The sequence below is a fragment of the Excalfactoria chinensis genome, chromosome 2 (assembly GCF_039878825.1).
Source record: "Excalfactoria chinensis isolate bCotChi1 chromosome 2, bCotChi1.hap2, whole genome shotgun sequence".
Taxonomy (NCBI): domain Eukaryota; kingdom Metazoa; phylum Chordata; class Aves; order Galliformes; family Phasianidae; genus Excalfactoria; species Excalfactoria chinensis.
This window is the reverse complement of record NC_092826.1, coordinates 88,468,216-88,486,864: the sequence shown is the minus strand read 5'-3', so window position 1 is coordinate 88,486,864 and position 18,649 is coordinate 88,468,216. Positions and strand designations below refer to the sequence as shown.

Sequence of the window (18,649 nt, the reverse complement as noted above, 5' to 3'; positions counted from 1 at the left end):
AGGGTCAGCTTTTCCTTATTAGGTTTTAAGTAGCAGAAACTAGTTCTGCAAAGAAAACATACTGTAATTATTGTACTCAACAGGTAGCTTCAGTAATCAGGCCAAAAGCAACACAGTGGTCATGTCACTCTTTAAAGATCAGCATTTTCCCATGCTTCTGCATAACAAATGCGTCGCAGATTAATTGAAAGCGTACAGGCCATTTTAGAGCCCAAATTAATCCGAGCATTTGATATCCCCTTCACTTCATATGGAAATGCCATTCAATGGCACCATTTTCATGGGGACAAAGTGTTTTTTGATAACAAGTGGAATGTAAATCTCATGAGAAAGAAATCAATCCAGCCCAAAGAACTCCAGAGTATTGATCTACGTGCATTATAATTTCACATGCTTGAAGAGAATTTGTAAGTTAAAGGGGAAATGATTACAGCCACAAAACCGCTGCTATATATCACAAAGTTTTCTTTTACCTGCTATGAAAGCAAGAAATACGCAGTTTCTGAAGTTATATTGGTTATGTCTTCGATTTGTTCAAAATCAAAGGCAACATTTGATTTACTTGTATTTTGTGAGGTGTTGTGATTGTGGGTTTTTTTTTTCATCCTTCTCAAATGTAAAATCTTAGAAAGTCACAGATTTGCAAATAAAGTTCACAGTATTCGGTTCTGGCCAACAATAGCCTATTGTCCAGGCAAGTTAAAAGCTGAGTAAAGGATTTTTACAAAATTAATTTTAATAAGCACTGAACTTTGACAAACCTTTCGTATTTACTCCTGCCAAGAAGGTGAAACTTTTTCAATTAAACAGTAAACATCAGATGATTTTTTTTTATTAGAAACAAAATCTACAGAATATAAAATTGTAAAGTTGAAAAGTAAGATGAAGAATTTTCCCTCCTAAAAATGAATTAAATTCCAATAATGCAAGACAATAAATAAATAAATAACGGACTTGAGGGTTTGTTTGTAACAAGTGATTTTGGATTCAAGAAAGATCTTTACTGAGAATCCAAAATAAAGCACGAGCCATCGGAGCTTCGCTCCAGACAAATCCATATTATGTTGCCTTCATCTTTCTAACACAGCTTTGAAAAATTTACAATATGATTTAAGGCACAAAAGGAAGTTCTGAATGTGGAAACTGAAATTCAAACTTCACCTAGTCTCAGGGATGAGATATTAATTTCCACAGACATAGGGAAAATTAAATTCTGTTGAACTGGTTTCAGATAGCTGTGCTTAATCAATCTGATATTTCATCTGATATCATACTAAGAATACAGCTCACCTTAAGCAAGCAAGCATATTTCAGTTCTTTGCAGAAGACATATCACAATCCTCTCAGTTCTAACTATATGGACACCTACACACAATTCTCTACCAAACTGATAGCTTACAAACTGCTTTTATGACACAGTATAATAACTACATGCATAGCAATACAGTCAGTAGTCTCCATGTCTTCTATACAATCCTTTGAGCAATCCTAGGAAATTTAAAGAACAACAGATAGGCAAGTCAAAATCTCTAGTATTCAGTGGGTCCTAATAAATTTGCATTAAGTTTAATATGAGTAACTGTTCACACAGGATGCACCAATGACAAAGTCCGAAGGTGCTTTCAGCCCAGAAAAAACCTCTTTAAGACCACAAAGGGTATCTACATGCACAGAAGTGTTCACCTAAGGTGAGGTTTTTGTATAGTTTGATTGGTCCAGTAGATAAGATTTCAAATTTTCTCGACTAAACAGATCTCTGCATCCATCTTGTTGGAGTATCTTCTGCCTTCTAAATTTCCTATTAAAATTCCAGGATATGATTTGGTTGTTTTTTAATAGTATTTACTTTCAATGAAAAATAAATATATCTCCCATCACATTCAGTTACAGAAAATTCAAAATTGTGTACAATTCAAGACTAAAAGGACTCCACTAACAGAATTCAGATGAGTTAATCAGCAAAGTAGAAGACTCCTTCAAGGCCTCTTGCTTAGGAGAGATTTTCTTACAACTGCATTAGCAATAAGATGTGAATAAAATGTAGAATCATAGCATCATTAATGTTGAAAAAGACCTCTAAGATCATCAAGTCTAATAACCAACCCATAGTCACCATGTCCACAAAATCATGTTCATAAGTATTACCCATACATGTCTCTTGAACACTGCTAGGGACAGAGGCTCTAACTACTTCTCTGGGCATTGAGTTCCAATGCTTGACCACTCTTTCAGAGAAGTCTTTCTAAATCAGACTTCCCATGGTGCAACTCTTGGCCATTGCATTGACCCAAAGGAGAGGGAACAGCAGAACACAGACAGATATTCCTTGTGTAAAGACTGCGGGGAAGGGTTAGAATGAAACATTCTTCCACTCACCAACAGGGACATGCACTTACTTTGGGCCTCACAGCTGACACCAAGTTCCACACTGAGAGACGCACACCACAGACAACATGCGCTGAGACTCTGAGCTCCACAGGCATTCCATCACCTAACCCAGGTATACAATGTCTAAAGAAAGAGCATCTCTTGTCCAACAGGAGGCAAGCTGAAGGAAGTTTACAAGACAGAAGGCTACACAAAACTCCCCAGGTAGAGTCAGGCAAGTTGAAACTCAGATCCAGTTCCTGTGAAAAGCTCATTTTTCTACAGAATACTGAAGATTTCTGTGTTTTGAACTGACATACAAACACTTCATCCACAACCCACTGACAGCACAGAGAAGTGAGAGTGTAGCAAAATAATTTATCCACAACGCATTTTCCCTGCTTTTTTCCTTCTCATAAATCCAAAGAAATACATCTTTTTTTTTTTTTTTTCCTCTCTTTTTAAAGCTGAGATTTAACTACGAGGTTTTAAAATAAAACTGAAATTTTTGCAATTCTTGAGACTTCATGAAATTTCATTGATTTTTATGAGTTCCAACCAACTCATCCTGCAGTTGCCTGCCTTTCTTCACACACTGTGGATGCTCCATTACCTCCACCAGGGCAGCTACAAGGTGCTCTTTTTAGTATTACACCCATTTTCATGAAACTTAAAGGAACACAACTGAAACTTCCTCCATCCCTCAGTCCAGTCATCCTCACATCATCAGAAAAATAAAAATAAAAAACAAATCAATAGATGCATGAAGACTGAGAACGAGAACCACAGTATGCCTCACTTCTTTAGAAAAACAAAGACTAAAATGCATTGCAATTGTAACTGGAATAAACATACTCAGAACAGTTAATCTTAAGTCAGACTGAAGTCCTGCAAAGCACAGGACACACAAGGACTGTTCATTCAAGAATTAGAGCTATTGCACAGAAACTGTCCATCACAGTATCTAATACTCAAAGATCTCAACTTCTGTTTGAAAAGTACTTACATTTTAACACGTCCCCAAGAAATCAAACACTCTTTCAAAGCACTTTAAAATATTAAAAACACTGCTTCCAAAAATAAACTACATATATTAACTCTCATTCCACTAATTCTGCTTCCACAATTTCTTCCTGCTACTTTCTGACACTTATTCCCTATAACAAAATACATATCTTTCTGTTAAAAGATCACAGAAAGAATAAATAAAAACATTATGTTTTTCTATAAGCAATAAAGCTGTATTAAAAAGTTACTTCATATCTAAAAGTGCACAAATCCAGCTTTCAATTGGTTACATACAACAACACTGTAAGGTCTCTAGGAATTTGTTAAGTGCCAAGAAAACTACCTATGAAGATGTCTATCTTAGGAAATATTACTTTACAGAAAGGGTGGTTAAACACTGGAATAGGCACCCAAGGAAGGTGGTTGAGTCACTGTCCCTAGATGTGTTAAGAGCTGTTTGGATGTGGTGCTCAGAGATATGATTTAGCACAGGGTTGTTAGAGTTAGGGTACTATAGTTAGGTTGCGGTTGAACTTGATGATCTTTAAGGTCTTTTCCAACCTGAGTGCTTCTATGATTCTACATTTCTAAAATCACCTGCTAAAAGAAAATCTCATCACGTAAGTTAATTGAAAATACATCACTTGTTCCAATGTTTTTTATATAATAATTTTCAACTTTTACCATTAAACATGGAAATGTTATTTTTAACCACCTAGATGGGAGTAATTGGAAGCTTTCTAGCAATTCATTAGAAAGTTACTATTCCAAGGTAACTGTGTACACTGGACTTTAGCACAAAGTTTATAAATAAGCAAATCACAAGAGCTAACTCTGGCTGTAATTCACTCCAAGGCCAAATGTTACACACATTCCTTAATCTTTGAAGCTGAAATTTTAACTAATTATTAGTTAATGAACTTTCCCTTTTCAGCAATATCAATGAAATGTACTTTTTTTTCCCCTAACTTAACAAATAAATGCCCTCAAAAAAAAAAAAATTAAAAATAAAAAAATTAAGGAAAGCTTTAACTTTATTTTATTTTGTGTGGTTTTGTGTACAACAGACAACCATGTTTGTATATTACGGACCTGGGACTATTATCATTTCAGTATCTGATCTCTCTTAAAAGCCTCTTTTCAGTTCATTTCAGCAAAGCACACAGGAGAAATAAACAGCAGCAGTCCCACGGAACTTTTATTAACAGTTAATAAATATCCTAGTAGAAAAAATGCAGGCAAAAAACTTAACAGGTAAATAACAAGCAAGTTACAGTGTTTTCTGTGATACATGTAGAGCACAGGGATGCAATCAGTATTTACTTAAATCACTGACTAGTTAAATAACTGTTTCTAGTATGAAACAAACCTAGTGCAAAGGAACTTCCAGCCACCACAAATAAACCACTCCAAGCCTCTCTTTCTCTGTGAGATTCTGGCTCTTGGGAGGGTGTGGTAATCGCTCTCATCATTTTCAAAGCCTTCTTCTGACATCATTAGTGGCATTTCATCCAAATGAGCGGACTCATCTTCTACTTGATATCTGTAAAAATGAAAAAAAAAAAAAAAAAACACTAAATAAATAATCAATACAACATTTTTTATTAGCAGGAATCTCCAAGTACTAAAAGGTAACTGATGCTATATGGAATTACATTAGAGAGAGTTTTTCAACCTAAACATCTCACGTATTTGCCCTAGCACATTAGCATTACAAATAGTAACACAGCAAGAAGATCTGTAATCATCCACACACTGCGATGCAAATTGTTTGCTATTGAATTTGGACGTACAGAACTGCAGCTTCATACTTCTATACTTCTCAAAGGATTCTTTGCAAGATTTTGCTAAAGAAAAATAAATAATAATTTTGCTTAGCATGGTTTATACAGATGCAAATGATGCAAATGATACGAGCTTTCTCAGAAGCATAAACTTTGCACTTCCACTGAGTTTTTTCAACTTCCTGTCCTGATATACCCATGTCTATTTCTGTCTATGTAGATCTCTGAGCCTGAATCTGTCCACCCATCAGTCTACCAGCCTTAGTTAATAAGACAGCAGTTACTTCTGTAATTCTTGACAGAAATATTCAGTAAATCATATGATTTGCCTGCAGACCTACAAAAACAACACTAGGCTAGTAACGGTTCCTCTTCAGAAACTATTTGCCCTTTCAATTTTGCACTTGTGCAATGCCTATTAAGCCAACATAAAACATCTGAATGTTTGATAAGGAAATTCTCTAGAGAACATGTAAATTGAGTCCATTCTTCAGTTTCTGATGACTCAACTGTATAAAAATATAAAAGAACTGCACTGCTACTCAGGTTTCCTGTTATAGGCCATTCAAAGGATATTAGCTGGAAGAAAACAGTGCAGAGATAATCTACTTGCATGCAATAGCAAAATAACTGATGAATGTTAATAAAACAATACAGAGATCAACCCCTACAAACAAAATGGTCAGAAAGGCTGACCACAAGGATGCTTAAAAAAAAAAAAAACAACACAAAAATATCAAATCCAAACAAAAAAAGTTTGGGGAAACAAAAAGCCACAGAAAATACTTTTGGAACTATTACCAACGGTAACCCCTACAAAAATAGGCAAATAAAGGTTAAAACATGGCAAAAGCCTCCCAGATAAACTTTACAAACAATGCTGTTTGCAAAAGGATGCACCTGGTATTTTTCTTAATATGGCCATCTGGCAATACTTCTTTGACTCTTGCTATTCTAAAAAGTCATTAAGAAAAAAGAAACCTAACACAAACAGCAGTTATTTACAGGTCACAAGGTATACTACACAGGATTATATGGATTACTCTCAAACTAAACTGATTTTAAATGCTCAAATTTAAACAGTTAACAATAAAAATTACTGCTTAAACAACCTTATTACTGCCTGTTGGATTTCAGTAAGAAAAGCCTGTGTTTAAACTGGCTCACTGTATGGGAAACTGTTGATCACAGCCCGAACCTCTGATTAACCACCTGAGGCAAGCAATGAGTCAGCTGCAGGAGCACAGGTGAAGGTAATTCAGCTGTGCTACCAGAAAGGGTGGAGCCTGGCTCCACCTCTCCCAGATCCCATTTAAGGGCTGACTCACTAAGGCAGAATCTCTGGAGAGAGCTCGTCTGTGGAGTTTACTGTGCACCTTCAACACTGGTGAGCATTTTCCATTTATCATACATTATCTCTCTATCATGATAATCTTTCATATGAAACATCTGTTTACCTATTGACTGTATAATTGTATAACTGTACACTCACATTCAATGCTTTTATATTCTCCATTGGTTAAGTTTGTTAATTGCATTATCGCAGTTACTCGCTTCCCAATACAAAGCCTTTCTCTGCACTGTATTTTGCTTTTAGACATCATAACAATTAATGGTGTAACACCATCCTGTGAAATCATTATCTGCCAGCTATACTGGAGCAAGCAGCAACAGACCCCTTTGACTTACATAACTTGAATAGTATCCAATTCAAAACTAATTTGCTTTATATACAGAGCTAACAAAACAAACATGGCTAACGTCTCTCCTGCTGGAGCACACTAATGCAAGACAATTAAGAGAAACATTCCTGGCTGAGAAATATATCAGAAATCTGCTTAGTATTTAACGCTACTCTCACAGATGTGGTGATATTTGTAGAACACACCAATGTTCTCAGCGTAATCACTTGCATATTTCTTTGCCATGATAAACAATTATTTTTTTCACAATTAGTATCTAGTTTGCACTTTTAAATATGGGAACCTCACCAAGCAGTGAAGATAATGAGCAAAAGCATCTGACTTCAAAATATAGCCTTTGAACTGGCAAGCAATTTATTCTGTTTCAAAAGTAGTTTTGCTATTGAGCAAGAAAATTGTGCTTCAGTATTTAAAAACAATAGGACAATGAATAATGCATTTTTCCTAACTAGGATGAAGACAAAAATTATGTCTTTGTTACCTAGTATTTTTCCACACTTAATTGCCTCAAGCGTGGATTTGCCTTAATTGATTTGTCATTCAAGTGTAATCCTAGAAACTTTTATTAAAATAAGAAAACACAGAAAGCAACATGAATAAAGCAGCCAGAGCAAAGATATCAAAACTCTCAGCATGGCTGCTACTAGATCAACTACGATAATAACTGTCTGACAAAAATATGGCTTCCTATGGAAAAAAAAGGAACATTAACACTGAACAATTTTCAACAAAATCTAGCTTTTTTTAGGAATAACATTTAACAAACTTAAGCTAAAGGTAATCATATACAACCCTTCTAAAAGCATTTGTTGTATATGAACATCTGCTATGAAAACAACATCCCAAGTCATTTTGCTTTGATGGCTACTTGCCAGAATTTTGCTTTGCTTCTGCTCACAGCCAGCAAAAAGACAGGATAGAGAAGCATAACCTGACCCAGCTCTATCCTGTCCTATTGTTATTCATTCCTCCACAGCCTAACCTACATGAACACCTCTCAAGTCTCAGCATAAGGATAACCAAATCTAGAAGGTGCAGGAAAAGGAAAAAAATAGAGAAAAGGGCAGATTCGATTCAGACAAAGAGCAAGAATTGTTTAAAGAGGACAAACCAACAAAGCAGCAACTACTGTATCCTGCATTTCGCACTGATACAGATGTTCAGATCCTGTTTCATGACATAAAGACTTAAACTTTCCACAGCAGCAAGAAAGTTTCCATTAAATATACATTTATCTATAACCAAGCTTACAATCATACATTTTTATATAGGTGCTCCAAAACAGCTCCTCTTATTCAAGAATCCAGTATCTTCAGAAAGTATTTTCTTTGCTACAAGCTACATGAGACAAATCCAGTTACATTTTTTCCTCCCCCAAATATTCTTCAGTGTTTCTAAAGACTGGAAGTTACTGTTTCCCTTTAATTTCAAGCATTCCTATGATGTACTCAGCAACAAATTTGGTTGCATTACAGAGTTACATTCTAAACAGACTATGACAGAAGTGAAGCTGCCTACAGGTAAATACATGAGATCTGATGAACTTCCTTTAACCTCTTCCTCCAAAACCACAGAAATACTTCCTTCAGAAATACACAAAAATCAACCAGAGCTTATCAGCGCTGCAGCTGTATCTCTAATGCAAGCGTACCCTACCCAATCTCACTACCAAAAATCTCTGAATCTGAGTCTTGACTTAATAACAAACACTCAGAGAAAGCAATCCTGTTACAATTCCTACACATCATCAGGGACAAGCCTGTTAGAAAACTCCATATGGAAGAGGACAAAAACCACAGTTAAGATCAATAGTTAAAACATCAAAATACACTTTTACACAGTTTTCAGGGAAGCTGAAGATTTGTATACCAAATACTTGTATTAAATTTCAACATATAACTTTGCTTTTGTGTGTTTACATAATAGAATCACTAAAAACCTATTACAGCACTCACATTATGGTGCACATTTGTCAAATGGACAACAAAACAGGAAAAAAAAAAGTACTTCTACTGTAGGTAAGCAAGTTTATCAACTGAAATGACTAATAGCTACTGTAATAAGCCAAATTAAGGTGCCCCCAGCCTTTAACAAGCAACTCAGTTTCTGGTAAACTGTAGCGGAGCATTTTGGATCAATCACTGTAATAAAAGCACAACAAACTACATACTAGTTGCTTCTGTCATGCAGAAATAAAGAAAATCCTTGTGTCTGTCGAGAAAAAGGTCTAAATGCAGACTACACAGTTACTACCTTCCATAGGCAGCCTTTCAAAAATGGCTTAAATCACAGCTAACTAGAACCTCAGGTGCCACCAGACAAAGCAAAAGCTCTGAATGCCATTTACCTCCCCTCTCGCCTAGTCCACACCTCCTTGCCAGAGATGTACATGACAGAAGCAAATTCAAGAGACACGCATAAGAAAGCTGTCATTTAAAAAAAAAAAAAAAAAACCTCACACCACTCCCTACTCCCCTTTTCTCACCTTAGAAAGCACTACACACACCCTAACAGAATCAACATCTTTTTTCAAGCCAGGACAGGATGAGTGAATATCTACTCAACAAATAGGTATGACCAATAACAAAATAAACAGCGGGACCTGAGGAAATATCTGCATTCACTAGAACCCTATTTTTAATTAGTAAGGTACATCATGGATCACAACAACGGGGCCGTTTTATCACTGTCACTGGGGATTGTTATTGACACTGCTTGATCAATTGTTTTTCCTCCCCATTCTAAGCAATCCAAGTGCCTGTCCAAGGAACACAAATCACTGTATTTGGATACTACAGACAAGAATCAGGAAGGCATGCAAATATTGGTTCAAAATGCAGCTGGAATACAAACAGCCTTAAATATACATTTTAAAAGTTTACTGCACCCACAGCCATGTGCTCATTGTAAAGCATAGTCTGAACTTCAGTGCTGTAAGTACTCAAACATTTCTGTGCCTTAATATAAAAATTATTCTGATTAAGAAAAATCACTCTCAGAGTAATCACACTCACGATTGTTTATTTGTCTTTGTGTGTAAAGTATATCACTAGAACCAAAAAAACAAGTATTTTCCGAACAAATGATTCTAAGCAATGTTGAGTCAAAAAGCTGCAACTTATTAGAAAAATTACTTAAAGTTGCTTCAAAACATACTATTGCAGATGAAGTACAATTTCAGAGGTACAACAGCAATGAAAACGTCATTGTATGTAAAAATGCTTCACAGTTGATATTGTGAGCAACTCTACTTGCATGTACTTTGGTTACCTGTGTCACTAAAACAAAGATTGCTCTGACAAGCAAAAGGCACAGAAACTAATACATGACAACATACACTACATAACTATGTAAAAGCTCCAAGAGCATTAACATAAACCAAGTTTGCTCTTCATAGGTTATACATCAAGCTGGTCCGACCTCTTCCCAGGCAAAAATTACCAGAATCTAAGCCTATCCAAAATCTCACAGGTATCCATCCCAAAAGGTAATATTAACCTATGAATCAAGTCTACAGAAAACAGAGCATCATCCGATCCAGGACTGCAAATATGATTAATGAACACAAGATGTAAATTGAGGCGAACGTTTAAAAACATAAAAATCAATGATAACTCATTTTTCTAAAAAAAATGTTGTTACTTTGTAACACGGGATAATGTTGAAAACAAAGACCCGACAAGTATGATATAAAAACAACATCCTAAGTGCAAAGTTGTCAACCATACTGCCCTGATGGAAGAACCAGGACTAAGAGGCAGTATCTCAGAGACAGTCTGAAAATGACTTAGTGACATAGTTCCAATCAAAAACAGTGAATCTGTCCAAAACCATACATGAAGAAAGGCTGACAACTAAAGACAAGAAGTCCTGCTTCAGCTGCTCAGTTTTCTTTTTATTTATTTTTGAATTGAAATAAGTTTTGCCTTGCAAAAGATGAAAAGACTCTGAATTTCAGTTAAAATCAATAAAAATCCCTGGGACAAAAGTTCTCCTATAGAGTGAACATAACAGCATACACGATAGGCCTGTTGTGTAAGAATGGCACAACGCTAGCAGATGATCTTTAGGATCAAAATCACTGTGACCCTCCTAAATACAATTCTACAGCGATTTCTTTGCAACATACTTAATTCCTTCTCCTTTACATTAAAAAGTGCATTGTAATGTACATATATATATTTAAATATATCAACATAACATCCAGCTTTATATTTTAATGGGTGCTCATTTACAATACATTCCAATACCTATGCATTAGCTAAATGCAAAACATCATCAGGACCACTACTTTTGGTTAATAACAGTTTATGACACTTCTGGCACACACGGATGAACCTTAGGTTACACTCATCTGAAATTCATGTAGTTAACAGTTCTCTGTCACACAAACAAAAACAATAATTAAAAAACAACAGTTCCCTAAAACCTGTGTTCTCTATCAGAAGAGAAACTACACAGAGGCAACAGCAGTTGATCTGCTCCACTACTTGTTTTACTGCAGCTTCTTGATGCATTTCCATCACGGTCATTCACAAGTACACTATCATGACCCACGTTACACATAATCATGCTGGAGGATTTCTTCTTGAGAATGAAGGGTTTCTTGCAAGAACATGGGCATACCTCTGAGTACCTGAAGTGTAATTATATTTATGTACTAACAGACACAGCTGGTAAGACCTCATACTCTGGCAGCAGCTCAGCTGTCCCAACACCTCACACTATAGCGCTACTAAGCCAGATGCAACATAAACTGACAGCAACAAGCGCAGGACACCTTAATCAACTAGATAACTGCTTACAGATAAATGAGGGCTGAGCGCTGTTTAACTCAGTCCCTTATCAGCTTCAAAATTCCACCCAGCTTCTTGATTTACATCCATATGTAAGGTAGATGGACAACACAGAGCACAGTTATCTTCCTTTCTGTGCTCAGCTGTTGCTTACTCTTAGGCTTCTTACTATATAGGTCTAACATACAAGACAAGAGTGTTATTCTCACTGCATTCGCACTGATCCTGGGAGCTCTCCAGTCTTCTTTTTCCCACATGGTGTAAAACCAAATCAAACACACAAAAAAGAACCCACAGCAACTGTTTCATATCCTTTGTGCTGAAAGACAAAGTGTTAAAACAATCACAAAACAACAGCATTTTTTCTTCCTCCAAGCTTTCTACAACTATTACAGCATACATTACACACTAACAAAATTGTTAATTATTAAAATATAGACAACTGCTTACCTCAAAATAGGTTTTCCTAGTTTCTAACAGTAGCACACAGTCAGTTCCTGTTCAATTCTATATAAAAGCGTGTGATCTCAGGTGTAGAGCATTGCAGCTCCCTAGGTGCGTGGGGAAGAACACATTCCAGCTTTAAAATACACGCTAATGGCCAGCAAAAGGACTCTCAAGTACACAAGCACAGCAGAGACGCACTGGATGAGAAAGAATTTCTCCTTACTGCAGAACTAACAACAGCAATGATAGCAGACTCCTACACGCTGCCCAGCTTAAGCAAAATAAGTCACCCTACAAATTAGCTCTGAGGCCACTACAGGTAAACAACTGCTTAGTTGTATTAACTCAAGTTGCCAGTAGCAGGGAAATCAGCTCAAGCTAAATAACATTACTGTGCTAAAGTTAAGGAACTGTGTATAAAACTTGCAAAAGAGGCAATGTAAGAACTGCAAATTCTTCACTGAAAAAGAAGAAAATTATGACAAGTCTCTTGAGAGCCCAGAAACCTGGATTAATCTTGAGATCAAAAGAACACTTTAAATAGTGTCCACCTCTAGATATCTTTAGAAGTACGAATTATGCTCTTTGAAACAAAAACTGTATGTATATGTGCATGTGATAACTTCCTGCCTATTACACCTCACTTCAACACTCACACATGCATTTGGAAAAGCAAGTGCTTTACCACAGCTTACATAGGAATGCAAGTTCTCTTAGAAGTCTGTGCTGCAGAGAAAGTTTAGAAAAGCAGGATGAAGCATTCATATGGGCTTAGGAGCTGTAGATCAATTATAACTTTAAGTTATAAGAACTGCAAGTTGTAGCAAAACTAAATAAAAGTGAAGAAGTGGCCTCTTCAGACATGGAGAAGGCTGAGGTACTTCAAGGGTTCTTTGCTTGAGTCTTCACCGTCAGTCAGACTTCCCACACCTCTCGTGCCCGTGTACATTTGAACAGCGGTTTGGAGAGCAAAATTCCTCCCAGTGTAAGAGTGGAACAAGTCCAAAACTACTTTGTGAGGCTGGATGCATAGAAGTCTATAAGGCCAGAGCAATATCCATTCCAGGAACTGACAATGTGGTTACAAAGCACTTCTCCATCATATTTGAAAAATTGCAGCTGCCAAGAAAAGTCCCCAGTGACTCCCATGTTAAAGAAAGGGAGAAAGGAAGAACTAAGGAACTAGAGGCCAGTGAGCCTCACACCTGCACCTGGAAAGATCAAGAAGCAAATACGCCTGAAAGAGTATCAAGGAACACCCAAGATGAGGACGTGACTTAAGACAGACAGCACAGCTTCAACAAAGGAAGATCATATCTGACCAATCCGGTGGCCTTCTAAGATGAAGCAGCAATATCAGCAGCCAAGTACAACTGATGTCATGTACCTGGACTCGTACAAGGCCTCTGACACAGTCCCAAACCATATCCTTATCCCTAAATTGGAGAGATGTGGATTTGAAGGCTGGACTATTCGGTAGATTAAAAAACTAGTTAAATGGTTGTTGCCAAAGAATGGCTGTCAGTGGCAGGATGGGCATGAGTGGTGCCCATCAGGGGTCTGTCTTGGGACTGGTGCTCCCTAACATCTTTATCAACAACACAAACCGTGGGATAAAGCATGCCCTCAAAAAGTTTGAGAAAGGCAAAGCTAATCAAATGAGACAGAGGGAAAAAAGCAGATCCATGATGAATATTTCCTTGTCAGATCTTACAGCTTATTTGGTCAAGCTTAAGCAGTTTGAATATGAAACAGTAATTACTGTGTTAAAATAAAACTCTAAAAAAAACAAACCTATGTATCTATATGCTTTATGAACTTGTCATACATCTTGTAGTATTTTTCAATGCTCCTAAGTTATAATAGAAACACCTAATACCTTTGGTGGTCTAGACTAAGGTTTTGCCTACAATTACCCTCCCCCTTCCCTTTTTCTTAGGAAGGGGAACATCTACTAAAAAGCTTACAGATCCTGTGAAGAACCTCCCCCTGCCTCAATTCTCTGAGAAATAGGAATGATAATGATGACACCGCCTTTCCTCAGAGCAAAGAACAGACCTACCACAGATTGTCAGCCATTCAAGTACTAAAGAAAAGGAGAAGACAACTACAGTAGGCTGTCCTGTCAGAGGACTTCATGTGAACATTTGCAAGCTTATCTAGTTTAAAAAGAAAATCAAGGTGATGTTATTTAAACCTATTTTTAATTTCAACTTTATTTAAACCATAGTTTTAAATTGCTTCCTCTGTTAGTTACCCCATACTAGCAAATCTTTTTGTTTTATTCCTGATGAACTGATTTCAATAATTTAATTTAGAAGAGCAGCAGCGCTTATTCTATGCTTAGAAAGTCCATCTGCTACAGCCTGCAAACCTACTCCCTCCAGTCCCTGCACCCACATTCAATGACCCATAAGAATCGAGAGGAGAAACAAACAACTAACCTCAAACAACTAACTGCAACCATTTCCAACACCTCAAGAGCATTGTCCAAAGGACATTCAAAAATTACAGAGCAAAGTGCTTCCTCCTGAACAATGATGGTACGTACCCCTTAGAGTTCTTCAGGAAAACAGGAAGGAAAGAAACATTCGATCTTAACTTGGGAGCAAACCTTTGAACGAGTTTCTTCTATGTCCTTAACACCCCCTCACCCCAGAGTACAATTTGAGAAGCCTAAGGTCAATTTTCACACTCACACTTTACTCTCTAAGACACAGCAGCTGTCTCACAGCACGTTTACTAACGATGCCCAGAGAAGCCCCCTAAGGCAGGCATCTCGTCGCCAGGCGAGCTGCCGGCCACGAATACCATCCATCCAGGAGCAGCCGGCGCTGGGGCAACCCAGGCCGCACAAGCGGGACATGGTAGAGAACGCATCCTCCACGGAGGCCCCGCAGCCCGCCCGGCGCACCGCTGCCGGCCGCCCTAGTCTGCGGTCGGTCCGGGGACCAAGCGGGACAGCCGGCACCACGCAGGCCTCAGAAAACCAGGGGCCGCCGGCAGCCCTCATACTGCCCTGCGCCGGGTCGCCACCCGCTGTCGGGAACCGGGCGGGCGGTCCCCAGAGCACTGCGGGGCTGGGCGAGGGGACACCAAGCGCCTCGACCGAAAACAGACGGTGTGGAGCCGTGGGCTGCGGATACGCCCACGCCGCCCTTGCCCGTACCTGTTGTGTCTCTGCGCCGCGGAGGCGCTGCTGTAATAGGCCGCTCTGCGCTGAGCGCTGCGCGGCACCGGGTGCAGAGGGATCTGATCCGCCATCTTGGGGGCGCCGCGCCGCGCCTCCCCACCGTGCGGCCGGCACCTCTGACGTCACAGCCAGCACCAGCTGACGGCGGGATGGAGGAAGAGCCGGAGGGGCGGGGCCTGCTTTATTAAACAAGAAGGCGGGACTCCCACAAGGGGGTGGGGGCGTTCTGGGAAACCTGGTGGTCGGGGCTGGAGGTGGAATTGCAGGGGACAAAGCCGAAGTCGTTGTCTTCTGCAAACGCTTCAGCCTCCAGGAGGCAAAGCCTGGTTGCCATCTATGCTGGATGTCTGCAAATCCAGCATAGCGTGTGTGATCACCACGGAGGAATGCAAGGACTGTGGATTCACAGTAACTCTTTTCTGACATTAAACAGAGATTGATTTTGTGAGCAGAGGTTTCCATGTGGAATCGGGCGTTCTGTAACTCAGGGATAACGAAGCAATCTGTGGTATTTCACAAGGGAGAGATCAGTCACAAAAGGAAAACCAGGGTGTGGAGAATATAGGAGTTCACAGACCTACTGTTGTAATCCTTCCATGTGCTAAAATGGGCTGCTGGGGGAATCAAAAGGCCATGTACCATCACATACGTGGCCTTCCTGCAAAAAAATAGAAGGGAAACAAATTTATCTTGCAATGAATATTCAAGACAAAAACAAATAAATAAGAGGGAAGTGGTCTACCAGCCAAAAATGTCTTTCAAACACATTTCTCTAAAGGAAGACAGCAAAATGTACCCTGAGTGCAGAATATGAGATTAACCGAAATCTATGTGATAGAAGCTTTTCTTGATTATATATGCTTACTTCACATGAATGGAAGTTCCTGGGGTCATCTTTCCCAATAGAAGTGCTTAGAACTTTCAGTGACAGTACAAAAAGAAGTGAGAGATGTCAGGCTTTGCCGTGGAGTTCTACAATCATCCTTTTACAACATATCTTAAACTCACAAGATTACAGAATGGAAAACAAAATTCACAAGGGAAAAAAAAAAAAAAAAAAAAAAAAAAAAAAAAAAAAAAAAAAAAAAAAGACTTAACTGATTTTACAGGATGCTGAAGCAAATACATGTTAACTAGACCGAGATTTTCGGCAGTGAATTACTGATTATGTGAATTACTAAGGTCATAAGCGTCAGTAGGATGCTGCCTTCAGTATTCTAGTGTGCAGGCTTCATTCCTTTTGCTTCTTGGATATCCTCATATCACAGTCTCAATCAAGCTAATTGCTTTGTTGCATCAGTATTTTTATACAGTAGCAAAAGCCCTTAGATTAGATGCTTTGGTTCTGTGGCATCTATCATCATTCATTTCTGCTTCTGGATTGTCATATAATCCTGCCTTATGGTTTTGTGTTTTGTTTTCTTTTGTTCTTTAGAGAAAATTCCTAAATCTTTTCTTAGAGGATTTTTTAATGTAAAATTAAAACTTTAGCATCTGATGTTTAGGTATTGTATGGGAGATTGGTAATCACAGCCTGAACCTCTGATTAATCAGCTGAGGCAAGTATGGGGTCAGCTGTGGGAGCACAGGTGAGAGTGATGTAGCTGTGCTCCCGGGAGGGGTGGAGCTTGACTCCATCCCCTCTGAGACCTCATTTAAGGGCTGACTCCCACTGAAGCAGTATCTCTTGGAGATTGCTCACCAGGGAGGACTGCCCCAGCTTCTTCAGCCAAGGCACCACCATTGGTGAGTTTTTCCTTTACTTATTCACTTATACCTTCTGTACATTTTGTTACCATCTGTACATTAAAGACCAATACAGGTATGCATAACATAACTGGCTACATTTTAAAAATTATGTCTCATTTTCTAGTTATAAATCCAGTGAGGTCATGAGTAAACTTGATATCGATCTGCGCTTTTCTAGTCAGGCACCTGAGGCAGACAAATGTTTCTGTATTCATTGGCTAATAAATACCAAACCACTGAACATCCCAGTAGCATGTATTTATGATAGTATTTAAATATAATACGATTCTGAAATAAACTTTCTGTGCCATCCTTTCTATAATTCTGTTTTGCATCTTTCTGAATTTACAAAACATTGGCAGGGATCCAGAACGTATGATTTATAGATATCATGAACTCTTGATTTAAATAAGAATAAGCTGGGATGAAAGCAATTATGCATTTGTTGCATGGGTATAGAACCTGTCTGTTACTCGTGTTGCCTGTTGCCCTCAGAGGATATTTTATAATATTTTATACTTGTTCTGCCATTCTACTTCTACTATAAATGCTCAAGGTTAAGTGTTCACTTCCTCCTAATCCTGTGCATGTAACCTGTCTGGGCTAAGGTAGAGGGAGGAGGAGACGAAATACCATTTGAAGACAATTCATTCTACGCTGTCATTCTTGAAGCCAAATGTTAAAATCAGTTATACTAGTGTGAATCTGTATGAGTACTGCTAAAATCAATTGAATATATAGCAAAAGTAATGAGTTTCAATTATGTTCACATAGTGTTATGCGAAACCAAATTTACATTATTTTTTTCCTAGGTGTTTTCTCACCTCATCCTGCAAAGAACCTCACATTTCCATTTTAATTGGGGAACTTGTATTCATCACTGATGATCCATCTCAATATCTGCCTTCAAATATTCAGCAAATTGCAAATCAGTCCAAGACACCTAGAGGCATAAAAAATATCTGGAAAGACCTAAGCCAAGCAACACACTGTGCAGGTAAGAATCCTGTTGATTTTATAGGAAGAGCTGAAGGCAACAAGAAACTTTAAAATAATTTCTTGCACTGTCAGAGTGAGGGAGAAGGATACATACAAAAAAGATGGAGCTAAAACAGCTATAGGTATCAGTTTTAATAATTCTAATAGCAATACCTCCATATCTTCAATTTTTATTAGTAAGACATAAAATAGTTCTCTTACTATGGGAGAAAAACAAAATTAGAGATACTGTTTTCTCTGTGAGGATCCTTGTTTTAAAAGATTACTGCAGATGATGAGGCCACAAGCAATTCAGTTACACAGCAAAATCAATAGGTTTAGAAGGACCAACAAAGGAAAAACAATCATAGAAAACAATACTATACTATCAAAGCAAACACAAACATGATAGGTAATAGGAACAAAACACTACTTACTGTGATGTCTACAACAAGAAAACAAAAAACAACTAGAAAACAAAAAAAAAAAATCTATTTCTATACATTGTGTTTTTAATATTCATGGCATTCAGTGTTTGTCAATTAATTTGTACTCCCAGCTGTTACTTTTCTTTGAGACCTTCAAGGTCTTCTGTTTGGTAAATATCAGCTCTCTGCAGCTCTG

At 38.0% G+C, this 18,649-nt stretch overlaps 1 protein-coding gene across 3 annotated transcripts in view; it reads right to left on the bottom strand.

The window, feature by feature from the left end:
• The window catches only part of ATP9B (ATPase phospholipid transporting 9B (putative)), a 149,560-nt gene extending 134,111 nt beyond the window's left edge, over positions 1-15,449 (bottom strand). For 2 of the 3 annotated variants that reach the window (XR_011902803.1, XM_072328535.1), the window contains exons 1-2: positions 15,275-15,424; positions 4,745-4,918 (exon numbers count right to left, since the gene is read on the bottom strand). Coding sequence is in view for 2 of the 3 variants with exons in the window: in XM_072328535.1 (XP_072184636.1) it covers positions 4,745-4,918; positions 15,275-15,369 (269 nt within the window). In the remaining variant the exon portion in view is untranslated. Of the gene's footprint in view, positions 1-4,744; positions 4,919-15,274 lie in introns of all 3 variants that reach the window. The other variant, XM_072328536.1, reaches the window with a different exon arrangement.
• Positions 15,450-18,649: the final 3,200 nt, after the last annotated feature.